Genomic DNA, 22,421 nt, shown 5'->3' on the forward strand with positions numbered 1-22,421 from the left:
AAGTCCCGGAGCGAGTGAAGGACCCGCTGCCAAAGTGCCGCTGAAGACACGGAGCGCAACCGGGTGAGTAAAAATTAAAAAGGATCCTCTAGCCAGGGAAGGGATTCTCGGCCACATCTTTCTCCTCTCCCCTCCCCTCCCGCCACTGGGCGCGGGGCCCGATTCGGGGGAATTGGCGGAATTGGCCTAAAGCCAGCTCTGCCGCCAGTGGCGGAGGGGAAACCCTGGGAGAGGGCGTAGTGGGGACAGACGCTAACCCACCTTAAGTGAGCTATCTACAGTGGTTGCAAAAACAGGGTGTGGGTGGCAGAGGTGCTCCCCCGCAGGAGGATACATCTCTGCACCTGCTGCTCCCCAGGGCTGCATGCTGAAAGGCCCAGATGCGGCCTAATGCCTAGAGAAGGCTACGCTGCTAAAGGAGATTGGATTCAGTGAAATATTTTACTTATCTACCCCAGAAACACTGGAATTGTCATATACGATTTTTTAGTGTTAAGATTCCCTTACCCGTTAATGTCTGCCTAAAACTTCTGAGTAGTATACTGATTTGCCTTAGCTGATGAGGTTTGCCTGAAGCACACACTTGTATTTCTCCACTAAGTATAGTTTCTCTCCTTTAAATTATTTACTTTTTTAAATGTTATTAGTTTTAGCACTGCATCATTTAACTTCATTACCTTTGTGCAGGTGGATGTCATTAATTTACATTTTAATAATCAGTGAAAATATTAATAGGTGCTAGTAGCTTCAGCAATCACAGCTGCAGCATTTCTAGTAACATTTCCTGTTTAATTATGATTTTGTAATCTAATTTTTATTCCTAAATTAGTGTTCATTTTCCTTTTTTATAACACAAGTCTGTTCTTTAAGCTCATATGACTTCAAGGTAGGGTGACCAGATGTCCTGATTTTATAGGGACAGTTGCGATTTTTGGGTCTTTTACTTATTATAAGCTCCTCTTACCCCCTAACCCCCATCCCGATTTTTCACACTTGCTGTCTGGTCACCCTACTTCAAGGCTGCCTGAGTTCTTGGGTTGGTGCCAAAACTTCTTTGGTTTCCTTTGATCTATCATTGGCCCTTGGCAACTGTTATTTTGCATCTGTACCCAACATTTGAGTGCATTTCACTACTTCAGTGTAGAACTCCTTTCCCAAATATTCAGCAAAGGCAGATTTTTAAAGGTTGAAAACACCCAGCTGTTCTGAAAATCTCACTAGTGATCTAAATATCTTTAGAAATCTGATCCTTGGGACACTGCTATCTTGTATGAAATCTTTCTGAAAGGCAAATTTCTACTGTAATTTTTACTCAACTTAAATACACAACTACAAGATTGGCAACCACAAGAATTAAAAATTATTTTAATTATGCAACCAAAAGTCAGGGAAGCACAGAGGCAGGAAGCAGAGCCATCCTTACAACAGAGCCCCCTACAGGAAGCAGGACAGAACAGCTGATGGCTGGTAGGCCAAATGAAGGTCCTTATGGTCATGTTGACCCATGGGGTTGCCATCTGAAGAATACAGCTAGGGAGATTCCATTTTGATTTTAGCCTCTATCTGCTCATTAGCCACCTGTGATTAAAATCTTATCTTTTACTTTGTGCTCCCAGAAAAATGTAACTTACAAACTCCCCAAGTCCCCATCATCTTACATCTTCCTTACACTGATAGTAGTGTTAATGAGTCCATGATTGCTCTAATCACTGTGCAAAAAGTTGTAAGATGGGCACCACCACATCCTTCAGCCATTTTGTGTGGAGTGAGGCAGACATCTGCCTAGCTCATTCACCCAAGCAACAGTTTAGATGCCTATGCTGCATGACTTGAAGAGAGGGGTTCCTGGTTGTGAATCATCAACACAGCTAGGCACCTCCCTGCAGCCCAGACTTAAACTCTGTGAGAGGGGCAGGATTTAGAACCCATGCCTCTCCTCACCATCTCCCAACTTAGGGAGCTCCCTATCTAGCATGCCATGTCTTACATATGACACTCTTGTCAATACACCATAGAATGATATTAGCTTTTACTGTAACTGCATCACAGTCTTGACTCATACTCAATTTGTGATTCACGATCACCCTCAGATCCTTTTCAGCAATACCGCCATGTAGCCAGTTTTGTATTCCCCATTTTGTAGTTGTTAGGAAGAAAAAAAACAAAACAATCAAATTTACAAGTGTAGTACTTTGCACTTATCTTTATAGATTTTCATCTTGATTTCAGACCAATTCTCTAATTTGTCAAGATTATTTTGAATTCTAATCTTGTCCTCCAAATCACCTCCAACTCCTCCATGCGTGGTGTCATCTGCAAATTTTATAAACATACTCTCCACTCCATTGTCCAGGTCATTAATGAAAATATTGAGTAGTATTTCAGATGCTGGAATGACCGCTGAAGGACCCACTTTTATATGCCCTCCCAGTTTGACAGTGAAGTATTGATAACTGCTTTTCAGTATGGTCTTTCAAACAGCTGGACACCCACTTTATAGTAATTTCAGCTAGCACACATTTCCCTAGTTTGCTTATGAGAATGTCATGTAGGACAGCATAAAAAGCCATACTAAAAATCAGCTGCTTTCCCCCTATTCATTAGGCCAGTAACCTGTCAAAGAAGGAAGTTAGGTTGGTTTAGCATGATTTGGTCTCGACAAATCCATGCTGGCCCTGCCTTGTAGCCCCATTATCCTCCCCCTTTATTAAAAATTTGTTCCAGTATTTTTCCAGGTATCAAAGTTAGGCTGATTGGTCTATAATTCCCCATCAATTATAATTAATTATACCCGTTATAATTAACTCAGAAATGGGCTTCAGCAACTATTAGGGACCAAATATTTAGGCCTGAACACAGATTTATCATAATTATACAATCACAAGAACTTTACAAATAGCCATCTAGATGTCCTGCTAACTATTTGTACAAGAAACGGAGTGCACATTCATTAGAAAAGGAAGCCCTTTCAGTTAATCATAGAATTTTGGTTTAAATGTTGATTTTAGTTAACTTTTCCCTTTTCCTGCCCTCACCAAAATATTTGGGATTTTGTACAACATTCTTAAATGAAATTAAAAAAAATAGAAATAACCCTTTAAAAAGTAAAACAAATTGAAGTAGTATTAGATGGATAACTTAAGTCTAAAACTATTTAAGAAGTCAAAAGAAAGCAGGTGCTTTAAACTGCAACTAGTTTATTAGATACACAGGAATTAGAACTATTCAGGTACAAACTGGCTTACAGACAGATACATCTCATCCAGCTCAAATCTTGGAGCTGAGTGACTGGCAAGTGTTTCCTCCTGCTTCTTTTCATAGGGTCTGTCACCTAGAAGCTCCATGCAAATTTTCTTATTTTCTGTCACTATCTTTCTGATGAAGTAACTGGCTCAATGAGAGAACATTTTGTCCATTAATTGAATTAGTGGCCTAGGACTTCATTATCTCATAGTTTCTCTCTCAGCCTAGGATCAAGTTCTTAGATCTTTAGCTTACCCTTTGTAAGGTCCTTTCTGGCAAATCTAAAACAAAGCTATCTATATAATGTAGGAAGGTGGCAGCTCAGCATTTATCTGTGAAGAGCAATTGCACACATAACCATGATTACACTCATGCATTTAGACACTTTAGGGTCAGTTATTAGAGATATACAACACTTTGCATTTAGATAGAGTTTTTGATCCATAGAAGAGAATATGCTTTAGTGAGGTGAGTAGGCATTATTATTTCATTTTTACAGACAGAGAAAACTGAAGCACAAACAGATTAAGAAATGTGCCCAAAGTCACACAGTGACTCAGTGGCAAAACTGGGGCTAGAATGCAAGTCTCCTGACTCCCCCCGGATAGTCTGTTCATTGGATCAGACTTTATGCTTAGAGACACCCTAGCATCTGAATTAAAATCACTGAGCCCTATTGATACATTTTATCTTACAAAATGTAGACAAGGCATAGTTCCTTTTTTTAAACCACAAGTTTCAATCCCTGAGAAATAGGTATTCTTGATGATGGGCACAGTACTGGCTAAGCCTAGTTAACACTTGAGAGCATCCTTTTCAAGATTACTGAAATTTTTGATATCCTTATAGTTACCGTGATTAGAAGAATGGTTCTGGAGAATAACTTTTTGAAACAGGAAAATAAAAAAGTTATCTAAAGTACCTGTAGACCTTTTGCCAATCAGACAAAGCACCATTCTGTCAATACTATCAAGTCAGTATTGTGAAAGTCAGTAACCCTTTCTCAGAGAAGGCACCTTGTTTAATTAAAGGGCCAATATGTTTCCATTTGCAGTCACTGCTGATGTTTCAAATGCAGTAGAGCGGACTTCTATGCAATTTGCTTTTAAAATTCCATCATTGCAAAGGAACAGATCTTTGGAAAGTTGTTCTACAAAAGAAATTAACATTTAAATGCATCTAAGATTATTTTAATCCTAATCATTTTACCATTCCACAGTAGGATATAGTTTAGCTTTATATGGAATGTGCTAATTTTTTTAAAATAAAGAAAGAAGTTTTGAGATATTAACATGGGGAGAGATTAACTATTTAAAGTTAAATATAGGGAAGTGAAAATTCAATTTAGTATAGCAAAGATGTTAAAAGTAACAAATAGATTGAAGTGACGTATTTTCACAGAATACTTTTGTTAAAGAATTATAACATTTTAAATATCCTTCAAAGAGATTAAGTTGTATAATGATCATATCTAACATGACCACTGTTAGTCAGAGCTGTTTGCCTAATTTGTACAGCTACAGAAGTTTAGTCCTTTGCTTGCAAAAAAGGATTCAGAAACGTTAGCAGCTTTTTCTTCTCCAAAACTTTATTAGGTTGACATTACTAAATGACACTGTATGACCCTCAGCATGCAAGTAAAGAAAAATTCCACTGTGTATACCTTCACACAATCCATATGTTAACACACTCAGAACACAGTTTCCCAAGATTAGGTCTAGAACAGGTGAAGTGCATTCAGATTCTTTTTATAACATCCTCCAATTTCATCATGAGAAAATTTCCTTTTAATTCCTCATAAATAAGGGACATTAGAATATTGATGAAAGTCAAAGGGATGCATTTAAAAGCACTGAAGCACCATAAGCTTCTGACTTATGAACTTCACCCACAGGATATACACCAGATTCACTGGACACTCTTTACTAAAAATGCCTACAGTAAGTGTGATTGGATTTAGCAAAGTGGAACAGTACAATGACATATCTATACATGACTATTAGTGAGGTACCATTTTGAAAATAAACTGTTAAAAATTTCACTTAATTTCAAAAGGTCCTGTCCAGCAGGACAACGCTTTTCCTTGTTTCCATGTTTTTGTACATGTGCATATACAGCCTGTGTTTAAATGTTTCTGAAGAACAGGATTCATTTTAATTATTAGTTATACATTCATTAGAACAAGTTTAGTCAGACACTACTATGGCAGATTGTACAGAGGATGATAGAGGACAAACATTGTCTATAGGCCACCTAAAACAAAAGGCACTCAAAAGGAGAGCAAAAAATATTCATTACAAAACATTGACACAAACTGAAGCAATCGTGGAGGGAGCATATTCAGTAATAGCCATTGATATAATTCTAAAGTATCAGTCTGGAAGGTAGATTAGTTAAAAAAAAATACTGGCTAAAATCATCTATTGAGATTTTTTTTTTGTCAAATTACTGTAGCATAGAGATGTTTAGATCAACATTCACAAATTTAGTATAGACACAATCACTCTTGCTAAAATGTTATCTTAAATAATTTTGCTGTATAATGTAATTTTCAAATAGAAACACAAGGTAAGAATTGTCCCTTATCTTTCAGTATTTTGCATGGAAACAGAGAGGAATGTGCTTTTGAGGGAACAATTTGTTACACAAATACTGCATGTTTCTCTTATGATAGCTGAAGTTTTATGATGCATGATCTCTCATTCAGTAGGCTGTAGAGTACTTAATTCTGATAAATTTAAGATAATACAGGAATAAAGCTATTGGTATGAGAGGGTATCAACAAGGTTATGGCAATTCAATAAGTCTCACTGAAATGAAAGACTCAATCAAATTCCCTGTTCTTTGTAACTTCAGAATTGTAGTGTGTCTGACTGAATCCTAGTGAAGTACTTGTATGTTTCTTTATAAAAAAAGTCAAACTACAGGTGGGAATAATAATTTCTTCAAAGATTTTCCTTACTGTAATTTAAGATAATTGACTGGATGAAACATTCCAGAATTCTATAATTCAGAAATTTCAGTAATAGGAAAGGCTCTATAAAACAAAATCCCCACAACCTTAACAGAGAGTAGAAAACAGTTTATAAAGGAAGCCTATTTATGATTATAGTTTCATGAAGAAATAATTTTCCAAAACAAGCATCAGTTTTCATCTAAAAATCAGTTTGCCTACAGTAATTCTTTTGACAATTGACATTTTATTGGTCTTTAATTTTTTTTAGATTTTCAACAGTTCAGAAGAATCTACAAAAATTCAGAAACAGAATATATTCCTTATTCTGACACCGGATTTGAGGACAGAGACAAAATAAGGGATTAGTAATTTTTTATAGTACATATGTAAGTACTTCACGTGATCTAAATATAGTGGGTAAATCGTGGCCCTCAATGAAGTCAGTAGGGGCCGGGACTTCACCCAGTATTTTCACAGAAGGGAGGAAAGAAGTTGCAATCACATCCGCCTTTTTGAGACAGAGGGACAACTAATGCTGCTTACTCAGTATGGCCTGTATCCATTTCAAATTAACTCAACTCAAGTCTCTTCACACAAAAATAAGTCTCTTTAATCCAGGATTATAACCTTTTAATGTATCATCATTAGCAGAACTAATAGAAAGGTAGGTGGCAACTGCTCCTCCCTCCCCCAGGGGCCTTTAGGTGTATGTGTGGTGTCTTTTCAAGCATATTATGTAACTGACAAAAGGAGGTGTATGACAACATTTTCAGAGGGAAATATTCAGTCCATCATCATGGAGGGTCAAATATTAGCCAGGATGTCTCTTCAAGCATCCTTGGATGCCAGAGACACTGCAAGCCCACCCCAAACTCACCCAGCAGCGTCTGCTCCTGTCCCATGTGGCTGGGCCTGGTTGGCCATTTCAGGAGTTGCAACATGGCGCACAGGTTGAAGTGGTATAGCAACCCCGTGAGCCACATCACAATGCCACTCATTCAAATTTGGCCTGGCTGCCCGTCTGTCGTGATGAAAAGGTGACCAGGCCAAACCTAAATAGTGCTCTGATGACCTGTGTGCTAGGTTATAATACCCAGAGTAGAGAGCTAGGCCCAGCCCTGTGGGTCAGGAGCCACCACTGCCATGTGAGTGCAAGGCAGGCTTGCTTTCCAGCCCAGCCCACCCCCATCCCCAAGGCCTCTTTCCTGCACTGCGCCAGGATTAGGGTTGTGGTGCCGGGATGGAGGGTGCAGCTGTAGGAGGTAGGCACTCCCTCAGCAGGGCAAAGAGGATGCAGCTGCAGAGAAGGAGTACACCCATCGAACAGGGAATCTCCACAAATGATCCAGTGCCCTCCAAGGTTGTAAAACCTAGCTCCACCACTCACACTCATCTAAAATTTGGCCTGAAAGGTTGTGTCAAAACCCACAGGTACTTTTATTAGAAGACAAAATGAACACTGACAACACATATTTAGATGCATTTCCGGAAAAGGAGGGGGGGTGAATAGTAGTTTAAAAAACAGAAAGGATTAAGATCAACCAAAATTAAACAGATGAGATTACCTTTCTTGTTCCTAAAATGTATTATGTTGAAATATTCCTGTTTCAGAATAAAAGACTTTTGGCCTAAAGAGGTCTATTTATAGCAATCAACTTGTCAATATTTCCTATATGGCTTTTTTATAAAGGAAAACTCAACTGATTCAAGCAATAAGGCACTAACATAGGTTAATAAAAACATGCTGTCAATACATAATACACTAAATCAAAACTGAAAAGCAAGTGTTAATACTATACCCACTTTTCCAATTTGTAATGGCCTTTACGTTTCTCTCTCTTTGTTCACTAGCTAAGAGACATACTAGAGTCCTATTCATGTGTGCAATTTTTCATTTTAAAATAAATTTGGAGAAACTATTTGATGAATCCAAATTCCCTCTTGCCCCAGCATTCCTATCTACTTCATATAAGGGGAGAAAGATTTGTCACTGATTTTGCTAGAAGTAGGATCAGCACCTATGTTCTGATCCATGTTAGGAGCAGGAGTAATGTTTTTATTTTCTCACCATATATTGTACTTATCTAGATCACATACAAAAAATAACCTATTTTATTTCAATGATTTAATTGCCACTAAAGATAAGAAATTTGGCCCTGAACATTTCAAGATTGGACAAAAAAAGATTTTGGGCTGTCTAATTTTGGATTTTTTTTAGAAAAATCCCAAAGGAGACATTAGGAGTTTATTTTTAAATTTTCCCATAGAAAATATAATAGGTCAGATCCTCAGCTTTTATGGATCTGCCTAGCTTCACTAAAATCTATTGAGTTACATCCATTTATACTAGCCTAAGATCATTCTCTTTTTAGGAGCCATTGCTATTAAACTGAACAATATTATGTAATGATAAAATTCTTATCATACTATAATCCCAAATGTGATACTATTTATACATGCTAAACTGCATTAGCTAATAGTAATACTGTACCAATATTGTGTCAAATGGTCAATTTTAAATGCAATTATTTCCTTCTTTAGCCACTTTAACAATCAGTTTGTGTGTTGGGATTATGATTAAATAAAATGTATAACTGGCCATAAAATAAACATTTTATTATGAGATGGCACAAACAGACAAATTTACCTCCTTGTACTTGCAATTTCTGGGTATAAAGGAGAATGTAGACTGACATGAAAAAATCTTAACTGCAATTTCCATGTTAAAAAAAATGGGGGGGGGGGGGGGACATGGCTCAAGACTGAACCTGCTTGGCTTCCCCTGGAACTTGAATCAGATATGAGCACATTTCTTGACTGCATCAGCAATTTACAAGCAGCAGTGTTCTTATTTAACAGCTTGTTTTGACTGTATGTTTTTCATTTCACCTTTTTTCCTTTGTAAAATGATGCAGTCGAGGGATCACAGTAACTTTATGCTGAGTTAGCGATAATTAAAAAAACCTGCTAACAAAGTATCATTTTTCTCTCACTGTTTTCCACGAATTTCCTAATTGCTAATGACAGGTCTTCTGTAACATTATAGCTGGAAATGCATGGGGCTGCATGCACTGATGTTTAAAACGATCTTGCACGTACTTTTTGTTCAATTTTTTTTATAGTGTAAAAGTGGGTATTTCTCTAATAATTTAGAAAGAAACCTCTGCCATTTTGACTTTGTTCCTCACAATAATTTCAGATTTACTGTTCAGTTTTTCATATGAGCCAAACAGAAAATGAAAGGTTTTCTGCTGCACTGTATGCAGTACTTTTTTTTCCTAATTACCATTGAGAACAGGGCCTTTTAATTTTATATAACAAGACTTGCAATAATTTTTAAGGGGAAAGATGAAACGTATTTAGACATTCAATTTTACTTTTCTAGGAAATAAGTAACTGTACCTTACTTACACACTGTCATATCTCAAATACATCATGCATTCTATGATCAAGTTCCTAATCTACCGTAGGTATTGGCAAGTATTTTACTGTCATATTAAAAAGAGCATTAATGATTAAATGCCTTTCACTGCTAATGTTTCCACTTTTTATAGGAAGAGAATATAGATAGCTCTAAATCCTTTACTATCACTTGGAATGACATGGAAGAAGCTAGACCAGGAAAATTACAGTCCTGCGAACAGAAAGTAATTTTGTTGTAGGTGCTGTTTTTAAGGAATCACAATGTGTTATGGGGACATTTTTGCTAAGATCAACTCAATGGTATGAAAACTTACAAATACAGTCACACTTTAAACTCATATTCATTCTTCTATGTATTTTGATTTTTCTTGCCTCTTAACAAGCCAATTACTCCTATATAAGTGTAGTCAAAATGTTGAATCAAGACCACTGTTTTCCCATGCCAGGCTGATTTCTGAATCACAAGACTACTTCACTGCAAAATATAACAAATGATGAAGCTTGGTTCTGAAAGCGTTTCGTTGATGTAAATATCTCTACTACCAATAGGTAAAATGCCAAAAAATATTAGCAACTCAAACTGCTAATTGTATAGGAGTACTCTTTTTCAAGTTTGTCCCAGTTTGAAAGTCCCTCTTTAAAAACTCTGGATGTTGGCTGATTGCAGTTCCTAAAACTTACTGATGTGGGTCTGCTGAATAAGGCAGGCTTTAAAAAAAATGCCTAAATTAACACTATAAACTAAGTGGCTTACTAGTATCCCAAAGAGGAAAAATGGCTAGGTACTATTACAAGTCAACATTCCCTTAGCATGGGACCTTCCAGAGAAAGCAATTTGAGACCAGATCAACTGTTCTTCTACCAGAAAAAAGTCTAGCCTCACTTCCCCGCAGAAAAAAAAAATAAAAAAAATAAAACACAACCAAACAAAAACTGGTGCTATGAAGAAACTGCTAAGAGGTTTTGATAGAAAAAAGATGGGATGCCTTACAAGGGTGGAGAGGAGAGCACCTTTCTGAAAAATTCTGCTCTTACAGAAGATGTAAAATCCTTAAACATAACTTCATGTAACTTGGTCAAAACATCGTGGGCCAAATTTACCATTGGCATAAAAATGGGTGCAACTTCAGTGACTCCAATGGAGTTGTGCCTGCAGCAAACACCAGCAGCAAATTTGGCCCACTGCAACTAAGCGGCTACTGATGAAGAAATCATGAAATTCTCTTTCAAAGTGCTCCTTTAGGATGCTTCCCATCAGCAACATTCAAAGTGATCTAATATAGATTTAAGTTATAATGGCTCATGGTTCACAGCTATAACCATGACCAAGAATGATAAATGGTTTAAGATCCACTCCAGAAAGATATGCCACAAGATTTAAAAGTTCAAAGTCTGTAAAAGTAATCCGTTTGGCCACTGAATTTGAACCAATTTCCCCAGATACACTTGGCAAGAGAAACTATTAAACTCTCTAAGAATCATTTAATCCCTACAGATGTAAGCAGAGAATTATCAGTCCTCTACAATAGACAGATATACTGTCCTGCACTTTTTTTTTTTAATGTCACACTGACTGCTGTGACTCTTTGGAAAAACAGACAGCTCACTGACTAAACAAAATTCATAGTGGCAATGCAAATACTTTCTAGAATTATTGGCAATATTCACCTCACATTAATATTATAGAAAAATTAAAACGTCATGTTGTCCAACCTTCCAAAGGCAAGGTGAACAGATGCAATCAAAAAAACCATCATGTCATCAAGAGCTGTGAAATAAACACCTATTTATATAGTATCTCAAAAAATGAACTATGGATAGATCCTCAGCCCCTGCTGTCCTAAAGGGAGATCACAGAGGTGATTTGAAAGTGCATTTTTAATTATTTTAAAGATATGACTATACTGTGCTATAAATACATGATAAAAATTGGAAACATTGTAAATATAATTTGTGATATTGAAAAGGAAGTGATATAGTCAACTGGAGGACAGGATTGCTGTACAGTTATTGACTCATAATTGTAGTCCCACCTTTCAGTTGTGTAATTCATTGCACTCTTATTGGGTAAGGTAATAGGATTTGGACAATAACTAGTTATTTTCCAATCACACAATATGCAATTCCCTGCATAATCACTGCAGTTACACAAATACCTCCACTGTGAAAGGCTACCACACCTAGAACTCCATAACATGCCTGCCATAAATATGGTTGTCTCTGCTTCTAGTCCCCTTCCCACACTATAACCTCACCTAGTTGTATTAAACACAATTTAATTACACTTAGTGAAAGAAGGGAGGGGACTAAGCCTTCCTCAAGGGGCAAAGAGCAGCATGGGAGAGAGAAATATTGGGAAAACTAGAGTTAGATAAATTGGTAGATGGCAGTTTGTTGTGAACATATGGATGGAGAGTTCTAGGGCACTAGCCATTCAAAACAAATATATTCAGAATAGCCAGTCAGAGTGCAAGATTAAGAGGATACTTTTCAATACAATATTAATAATTTCAGGGGGCTCTGATAACTCTGTAATAACTATATACTGGGCTAACAACTCCTGAGTTTTTGCCCTCAAATGTTATTTCACACAGGAGGGCTACTACCTTGAAGATAAGTACCTTAAAGTTACAATTTAAGTACACAGGTCCAGATTTCCTCCTCTGATAGCACAATCTGCTAGGGGACAAAGAATGAGGAAGTCTTTGAGATGTATCGTGGGTGGTAGGTTGTTCCTCTCCATGGAAGAGCAACAAAACTGGCATCCAAAAATCGCAGATTCAAGAAGATCAACAGGAGGCCAGAGCCCTCTACACTGAAGTCCTAGATCTCTGCCCAACTTGTTTTACCAGGTTACACAGGTGGAGCCACTATTATAGGGCTTATACAGCTGGCAGCAGATGTTGGGGCCTACTTTTAAGGGAGGCTTCCAATTGCAGAGAGATGGCTGTAGAAAAATAATTCAGACTAAGGCTATATTATCTTTGTACAGGAATCTCTACAGTGGGCAGCAATCATGTCCTGAACTGGCCTGCCCCTCCCCAATTACCCTATGGAATCTCAATCTGAATGTGTCTTTTGGTGTGAAAGAGCTCCTCAAATGAAAAACAACCTTTTACTGTCTACTGTAGCTACTTCCTAGTGCCTACCGAATCCGTGGGTCCAGCATACAGTAACATGAAACCTGTCTTAACAATCATTCAAATGGGAAACAACTTAGTGTTTTAATGGAAGTGGTTTACTGATAAAGGTGGAGCAGAACTGTTGTCTAGTAAAGAGTGGTGTAATGTAGGTTTTATTCTATATAATTTACAAATAAAAATATTTTGCAAGGGGATGAATGAAAAACCATTGATCAATTTCCAAATCATAGTAGTTAAATAAATTCTATTCCAGAAATTTTGGTGTAGTTTGTGTGTATCAGAAATAATTTAGAAAATACTGACTTTTACTTTCAAATCAAATATTAAATTTCCCAGGAAATTAAAAGACTGTTTAGAAATCAAAATTTTATCAACAAAAAATAGTTAAACTTAAGTATTCATATTTGAATAGGTGTCAATTTATGTGTTTACATATTTAAACAACTGGAATATAAAATAGTCTTTTTTAATATAGTGTTCAAATTTTTAAGGTATTTTTTATTTAAGAAAAGTGAAGAAAAGAACTACAAAGCAAGCAAGCAATCCAGGACTGAATCTCTCTCCTTTCATACAAGAAAGCACAATCAATTGTTCCTATCATTCTTTTGGAGAGAGAGCATACAAAAGATAAACATACTCTCTCATCTTTATAAATTCATTAGGTCAAACTTGCCTAATTTTGTTATATGTACAAACAAAATGGAAAATAATTTCCATTTGATTTTGTCTACCTTGATTAAATTAACGCCCCAGATGACACAGTATTGTAGGAATTGAGAGATGTTATTTTGTATTTTTTTAACCTTAATGGCATGCTTTTTGTGTTTACAAATATTGTTTTGATTATAATAAAAAGTGACTGGATCTATTACCCTACCCACGCTGATGGTACTAATGTGGAAATGCATCCTATTCATTCCATTCTCTTATCTTAAGATCTTACTTGCATTCCCATAAGAAAATCTGAGGTTATTACCTCAAACCTCCCATACTGAAAAAGCTACAAAAATAGGTTACATATTGTAAGACTATTTCAAACATTTATAAAGAACCAGGAAGAATAATTGAACATTCCACTATGTAACCAACTACAGAAAATCTCAAGTACTAAGATATTCTTAAATGAAATAGTTGATTTGACACTGTTTTATAGACTGCACTGCAAACACCAAAACTCTCTATACATCTCTAAGGTCTGAAACTTTTCTAAATAATACAAATGTATCCCCAGAAAGTTATTTGACTTTCAAAAAAAAAAAAAAAAGAATAAAAATCCCTGAGTAATCCAAAAACAACTGATATGTATGACCTCAGAAAACGGACTCTCTTAAAACAGACTAGTTTCAAGGCAGCTGACAACTTTCAGGTACAACCAAAATAAGGGACAGATGTATCATAGCAGATACGGTTTTAAAGCTACATAATATATGTATTTTCATTGGAAATACTATACTTTGAAATTAGGTAATTGCCTCAGTTTTTAATATGAAACTCTTAGAAAAGGTCCTATTTCCACAATTGCAGGGTCAGCATACCTTTAAACTGAAATGGAAGATGAACTGAGAGGTGCTGTTGTAACTATCTTGGTTACTATTATATACTTGTACACAGTGTTTTGGTAAGAAAAAAAGCAAGCTGGCTAATGCCTGTAATAAGCAAACACTAGCCAACTATTGTAAGCTGACATTTGTGTTGCCAGGTAAACAAAATCCACTACAATTTCTTCCACTGAGGCTTTGAAGTTGAAGTACACTCTACTGCAGAGGTAAACATGGATCACTAAACTGCTACTGTTATATTCATGTTTCAGGGTTTTTTTTTTGTTTTTTTGGGGGTTTTTTTTTTAGGATATCAGTGCAAAATATATACTCAAAATTGTATGCTGTATTTGGGTGCAATTTACAACACCTTACAGGCTTTCAAGGAGACTAAATAAAATCACAGCATATATAAATACCTGGTTAGATGTGATCAGTTAATATGGCCATTTTAAGCAATCTTATTCCTTTTGTTTCTTAAAGGCCAACTGACACTTTATGGGAAAAAAACTGATCTTTTGATTTCCTCCTCCTTTAATGTTTAGATATTCTTGTTACATATACATTTTCATTTCTTCTTCCTAACATTTTTTAAATAAAAACTTTAGTGATATTTGCATGATAGCAAGATAGTGGGATTTTTTTGTTTTTTATTTCTAGTAACTTATTCCTAACTTTTAATTACATTGTTCTGATTGCAATGGACTGTGAAAAAGAAGTCAGTCAGAATAATATGATTTTAAGTTAGGAATAAACAGCAGGACTAGTCGAGCTCTTAAAACAGAGGCGGGCAAACTTTTTGGCCTCAGGGCCGCATCGGGTTTCCAAAATTGTATGGAGGGCCAGTTAGTGGAGGCTGTGCCTCCCCAAACAGCCAGGCATGGCCCGGCCCCGCCCCCTATCCGCCCCCTCCTGCTTCTCGCCCCCTGATGCCCCCCCCCCCCCCCAGGACTCCTGCCCCTGTTCCGTGACAGCACCCGGAACCCCTGCTCCTGACTGCCCCCCGCCACCTCATCCACCCCCCCCCTCCTTCCTGACTGCCCCCCCCCGGTACCCCTGCCCCCATTCAACCCTCGTTCCCCACCCTCTGACTGCCCCGACTCCTATCCACACCCCTGCCCCCTGACCACCACTCCGAACTCCCCTGCCCTCTATCCAACCCCCCTGCTCCCTGCCCCCTTACCGCGCTGTCTGGAGCACCGGTGGCTGGCGGCACTACAGCTGGACTGCCCAGAGTGCCAGGACAGGAGAGTCGCGCCACCTGGCTGGAGCCAGCTATGCCACCACGCAGCACAGAGCACTGGGTCAGGCCGGGCTCTGCAGCTGCGCTGCGCTGCCCCAGGAGCTCGCAGCCCCGCCGCCCAGAGCATTGTGCCAAAGCGAGCTGAGGCTGTGGGCGAGGGGGAACCGCAGCGGAGGGGCCGGGGGGCTATTCTCCCCGGGGCAGGAGCTCAGGGGCCAGGCAGGAGGGGCCCGCGGGCTGTAGTTTGCCCACCTTTGTCTTAAAACAAAAGTACTGTTGTCACCGTACATCACCAAAACCAAGGAAGACAAAACAAAGTATGGAATACTTGTAGGATTGTTTCTAACTCCTTGCCTCCGCTCTGTGCCTGCCCCCACCCAGGAGACATTGAGTCTTTTAGGAATTGAGCAGTCTACTTAACAACATAAACGTGTGCTGTTTGGATAAATAATATTTCATAGACTGAATCTTCATATTGTAGCTAGTTTGTAGTGTATGTGCCAAAATACAACTGAAGATACAAGTTAATTCTAGCTCCACCATGAAAACAGACTCTCCTACCCATTTCCCCATCTCACTTTCAGTGAGTGCCTGCAGACAGAAAGGGCCAGTAATATTTGTTTCATTAGCTAAGACAAACATTTCTTTTTTGCTGGGAGGGACTGAACTGCTCTACTGTCCTACAGAATTAGTCTCCCCAAAATCATTGCTTATATTCCTAACAATTTAAATGCTACAACAAATATTGACTTGGTTCCAATAATTTTACTCCTTACTTCCCTTTGAGGCACTGATATTTTGGCAGTGGCAACCTCTGCCACATAGGTGATTAAACTCCCTAATCCGCTGGTAAAAATCGGCAGACAATATAACCAGCCATCATCTTCCAGCATCTGATTTTAGATATTGGTATGTTAGACAGAACACTGTGTGATGAAAAATATTTACAGAATTAGACTCTAAAACCAGACTAGGCTATTCAGTGTACAGTAAAAGTTCAAACACCTTTAGGCATTTCCTCTGAAAGGCCTATACAGAAGCTAAATGGAAAACATGTTACTAATTAAATACTTTCTTCACAGGACAATCAGTAGAGTTGTGGCTACAATACAGACTTTGATTGTCTACGAAAGAAACTTAGACCTAAACCTTTAAAATTAAAATAAAAAACACATTTAAAAAGCAGCAGTTAGGGGGCCCATCTTGTTTGGAGTGCACCAGAGTAGGAGGCATTCTGGTCAGCAGTAGTGTACTGTGTGGAGGGAATATGGCAGAAAGTTTCCATTCTTTTTCCAAGACTGTGGCTTCAAAGCTGTTAACCAGTACTATATTGCTCTGTCGCACAATTTTTGTGTAGCCCTTTCATGACCAGCTCAGTTCAGATGAGTAAGGTCCATTCTTACCAGGGCATACCTGTCCGTGACCTTTTCCTCTGCTTTTTACAAAGGCAATAGATAGGAAACACAAATAAACCTGCCAGAAAAGAACACACAAAATTAAAAGAAAATAGTATATAGTTATAAATAGTAAATTGTAATTCCTCAATGTGTGCGCATCTACACACACACACACACACAAAACCCAGTATCCAAATATTGCTCCACAAATTCCTGTGAAACTTTAAATGGTTAAGACATTTAGACTAGCACGGCAAATACTGAACGGAAAATAGTCTCTTTTTGGTAACTACACTAACATTTCTCTATCTTTCATTAATTTTGGGTTTAAAACTGATATTATACTTCGGAAATTGCATAGTTTAAACTTTCACAATACCTCAAAGGACACAAATAGTACAGAACTATTGAGCCCTGGCAATCTTAACTCCACATTAAAGTTTTTTGCTGTGAAATTATAAATTATCAGGAAGGTTTCTAAAATACTTTCAGATTTATTCAAAGAAACCTTAACCCTCTGATTTTATCTGGCATAAAGATCCTGTGGGTATAAAAGAAGGATGCCATTCAATTTACGGTTTACATTTAATTTACTTGCATAACTACTGGCTTTATGATAAAACACAGTGTTTATTTTGTAATTTACATGATACAATTCCTGCTAATGCCCCTATCTCTCGGGAACAAAAATAAATGTCTATTCCGTAGTGTCGATTATACAAAACATGAGAATTCCATCATAGATTTAAAGAGAATATTTTAAACTTACACAGTTTTAAATTCACAACTAAGTTAATAAATCAGTTTTCATACAAATGTAAATCTAAAACCCCCGACACAAAGTTACACTCATTGTTACTTACTTTCAGTTCAATTTTCTTTTCTATTTGCTCACTTTCCAGAATCCCAATTTCTGACTATAGAAAACCTTACATGGGTGATATAACCTGAACTACCATTTAACATGAAAGTAATATCTTGGGCCACAAGGATATTGTGATTCATGTTATACTAAGTGGTTTTATGCAGTGTTCCTATAGCTGTGTTGATCCTAGGATATTAGAGAGACAAGTTGTGTGAGGTAATATCTTATTGGGCCAACTTCTGTAGGTGAGAGAGAGAGGTTTTCGAGCTTCACAGAGCTCTTCTTCAGGTCTAGGAAAGGTACTCCAAGCGTCACAGCTAAATACAAGGTGCTTTGCACAGATATTAGACTGTTTGTACTGGCTTAGTAAAAAAATCAATTCATTTTTACACTCTGCCTAAAGCTGTTTTTCCCCCCCGGTCCCTGCCTTTTTTTGATGGAATGTAGATTTCAAGTATTACATGTCTTCCTCTATTAGTAACTTCACTTTCCTGAACATTAGGTGGAGGGATATTTTAACAGAAAACTTATTGATTTGCTTCCTGATTAATTAAGTTTAAAATATAATGTTTTCATTTTCCCTAGTGAAAAAGTATGGTCTCTAGATCACCAGCTGTCTGCATCAAGACACAATGAGTGTACGAAACATCTGCAGTTCACTGGCTTTCCAATGACACCATTAATTTGAAAAGTGGAGGAGAAACAGCAACACCTTTCAGCAGAATGAGGGAAATAGTCCTTTCTGTCTTCAAAGGGATGTAGTTCATCAATATTTATAAAGCACTTTGGGTTGGTCAGAGAGACGGTACTACAGAAATATAAATATTACTTGGAGTGATTTTCATTCATGCCTTGTCTAGACTAGGATTTAAAAGTGTAGTATTTGCCTGTGTTATCCAACATGTTCTAACACACTGATATTAAAACATGCTAAATTGGTCAAGTTAAAGACCAGGTTCCTCTCTAGGCTTTAATTCAACCAGTTTAGTATGTGCTCAAGGCAGCATGTCTTATCTTCACATCAGCAAATGTGTGCTAATATGACACCTTTGATCCTAGCCTAAGAAAGATTTGAGTTTATCTTAAAGCCTTTCTGTAAAAAGCAAGCTGTTTAATAAACCTGATTGTGTTTTTTAAGTGAAAAAGAACAGTTTGTTAAAAGAGGTACTTTTCAATCCAAATTGAAAGATTAGTCCATACGGGCTGGTTAGAAAAGATGTGCTTTTCAGAGACTGCAGCTCTATCATACCATAGAGAAAACCTACTGAAGTCATTACTCCTAGCTCAGTATTTAATAATGAACTGTCAAAATACAGATGGTGAAATTACTGGTGTAGAGTGGTTTACAACTACCCTATTAAGATTACTTTTACAGCAGTGTTGGTACCAGACGTTGCTATAATTACTTCAATTTCAGAGATTAACTACATATAATCAACATGTCTTTTCTAAACCGCATACACATTACTCTGCAGGATCATCTCAGTGATCTGATTATAGCTAAGGCCTAGTTTTACACTTAGAAGTTTTGCCGTTATACCTATACCAGTATACTGCTATACAAACCCCTCTTAGTGCAGAAAAAGTGCTTTCACCAGTATAGCTTGGTGAGCAAAATAAGCTTTACAGGCAAAAGCATTTTTATCAGTATTAATGCACTGACACTAGGGCAGGGGTAGGCAACTTCTGGCACGCGTGCCGAAGGCGGCACACAAGCTAATTTTCAGTGGCACTCACACTGCCTGGGTCCTGGCCACTGGTCCGAGGGGCTCTGCATTTTAATTTGATTTTAAATGAAGCATCTTAAACATTTTAGAAACCTTATTTACTTTACATACAACAATAGTTTAGTTATATATTATAGACTTATAGAAAGAGACCTTCTAAAAACGTTAAAATGTATTACTGGCACGTGAAACCTTAAATTAGAGTGAATAAATGACAATTCGGTACACCACTTCTGAAAGGTTGCCGACCCCTGCACTAGGGCTTTTGCGAGCATAGAAATGTCACAAAAAAAGTCAAAACAAAAACACCAAGCACCAAAGCACCTCTAGTGTAGGCATGGCCACAGTTACACCAGAATAAAGGTGCTTTATATCAGTACATAGCTTATTTTGCTTTCTGACCCAGGATTAAGATGTATTGGTATACGCACTTTCATACTGGCATAACTACATCCACACTAACAGAGGTTTTGTTAATGTAACTATACTCATATAGTTCAGGTGGCAAAACGTTATAGTGTAGACAAGCCCGAAGTATTGATTCGCTGAAAATAATTTGTTCTTTTTAAATAGCTGGTAGGCATCAATCCTGTACAGGAAAAAATAATTATAATGCATTGAGATTCTCATATAGAAAGCATTATTAAGATGCAAAGTGCTTTACAAATATCAGTCACAAAAACACCCCTGTGAGGTATGTATATATTTGTGCCTCCATTTATCCATCTCTAAAAATGGCATTACTGTGAGACTGAATTAATTGCTCAAGGTCATGTGTCATGTCAGTGGCAAAATCAGGATTAGAACCCAGATCTGCAGCTTCGATTCCCAGTTTTGTGTTAACCCTTCGGTATGATCACTAAGCTTCAACTGAATTATATTATCAGATTCAAGATATCCTGACTACTTAGACTTAGAAATTCCCTTTTTTTTTTTTTAGCAGAATAGTCATTATTATACTGCATGAGTTCTTACCTATTACAACAGCTATAGCTCCCAGTGCCAGTCCCAATACCAGTATTAAGGGTGCAATGAGTAATTTTCCAGCTGAAAAACAAAAATCATTACAAAATTAAAATTATTTATTTTACTTCATCATCATCCTGACTACCCCAAAACACCTTGAAATAATCTAACCTCATAGGTACTTCTGAAATAAAATTGATTTTTGGAAGTTTTACTGGAGTTCCCCTTTGTAATGATATCCTTCAACTCCAGTGAGAAGCCATTAGTGATAAACCAATCTTCCGCTCTTCCTGTACTCTAACCACTTTCACATGCCACAATCTACCTTTGTAAATCTCAGCTTTCACAGTGAGCTTTCATCTATTACCAGTTCTAATTTTAAGACATTTCAGGATTAGAGCAGAACGATGGGCATATATACTCAGTACTTTTGGTATCCCCTGGGGAGGCTCTAGGAGTCCTACTACATCCACCCCACTACCATCCCTAGGAAGATGCCCCACCAAAGCATCCATCATTCTGGAGATCTATGGAGTTAGGCCCAGCTCCAAAAACGGGATCTCAGTTAACGGTCAGTAGCAGCAGCTCAAAGAGACATTACCAACTGATAGCTAGCTAATTTAGGGTCTGATCCTTTGCCCTTTGAAGGCAATGATAGTGCTCCCATTGACTTTCATGATGCAGGGCCAATCCCTAAGAGCATCTAAGCCTGTTTCCAATCAATACCTAAAAGAAATGGTGTGGCTCTCACAGGACTGGGTGAGAAGAGTTATGCTGAGTAGAAGCCATAGGAGCATAGAAGTTACCCTGTATGGGTTGTTCTTTTTAGGTTTGTATTTTTTAGTTTACAGCAGGGGTAGGCCACCTATGGCACACAAGCTGATTTTCAATGGCACTCACATTGCCCGGGTTCTGGCCACCAGTCCTGGGGGCTCTCCAGTTTAATTTAATTTTAAATGAAGCTTCTTAAACATTTTAAAAACCTTATTTACTTTACATACAACAATAGTTTAGTTATATATTATAGACTTATAGAAAGAGACCTTCTAAAAATGTTAAAATGTATTACGGGCACGCGAAACCTTAAATCAGAGTGAATAAATGAAGACTCGGCACACCACTTCTGAAAGGTTGCCGACCCCTGGTTTACAGCTTGTTGAACTGCATGGGAGGATTGAGCAGCCAAAATCTTGCCAAACTGATACCAATTTGGATTAAATTAGAATCCATGCAATACAACTACTTTGTCTTGCTGACACAGACTGAACTCTTGAAACAGGGGTAGTTTCTCTCCATGTGTTTGTATAGCATGTAGCACAAAGGGGCTCTGGTCTCACCTGTTTGAAAATGCAAAACGGGAAGTAAATGCCAAGTATTTTGTTGTTATTAATGGTCCAGTAGTTCAAATGGAGGAAAATTAAAAATAGATACCCCAGAAATACAGACTGACTTCGATTAGGTTTTAGGGAATGATTTCATCATTCAAGAGAACAATGATGTAAGCTTCTCCAGAACCAGAGCCACTAATTTGAGCAGTTTGAAGGGAAAACAAGATGTTTCACAAACATTTACAACAGTAACTGAACTGGTCCTTTTTACACTTCTGTGTAATTCAAAAAGCCTTAAAAACAGAGTGTGTTGAGTGGGAGAGAAGGGTTCTCAAATTATGATTCATTATTGAAAAAAAAGACTTGGAAAAGTTTATTTGTATTACCATAAAACCTAGACGCCTACCCATGGATCAGGATGCCATTGTGCTAAGTGCTGTACAAAGAACAAGACAACAGTCTCTGCCCCAAATAGCTTACAATCTAACACAAGAGACAGCCGATGGATGCAAAGAGAAGGTGGGGACCACAAGGAAACAAGGCGATCAAGGATAAGCATATAGATAAAAAACCTCCAATTTTTGTTATTCAA

At 37.5% G+C, this 22,421-nt stretch overlaps 1 protein-coding gene across 2 annotated transcripts in view; it reads right to left on the reverse strand.

Moving 5' to 3' along the window:
• Positions 1-22,421, reverse strand: part of RNF217 (ring finger protein 217) — a 111,602-nt gene that overhangs the window by 13,203 nt on the left and 75,978 nt on the right. The window contains exons 5-6 of one of the 2 annotated variants that reach the window (XR_004645138.1): positions 20,511-20,582; positions 16,950-17,019 (exon numbers count right to left, since the gene is read on the reverse strand). Coding sequence is in view for 1 of the 2 variants with exons in the window: in XM_034765747.1 (XP_034621638.1) it covers positions 16,946-17,019; positions 20,511-20,582 (146 nt within the window). In the remaining variant the exon portion in view is untranslated. Of the gene's footprint in view, positions 1-15,713; positions 17,020-20,510; positions 20,583-22,421 lie in introns of those variants that run through there. The other variant, XM_034765747.1, reaches the window with a different exon arrangement.

Source organism: Trachemys scripta, chromosome 3 (genome assembly GCF_013100865.1).
Source record: "Trachemys scripta elegans isolate TJP31775 chromosome 3, CAS_Tse_1.0, whole genome shotgun sequence".
NCBI classification, from domain to species: Eukaryota; Metazoa; Chordata; order Testudines; family Emydidae; genus Trachemys; species Trachemys scripta.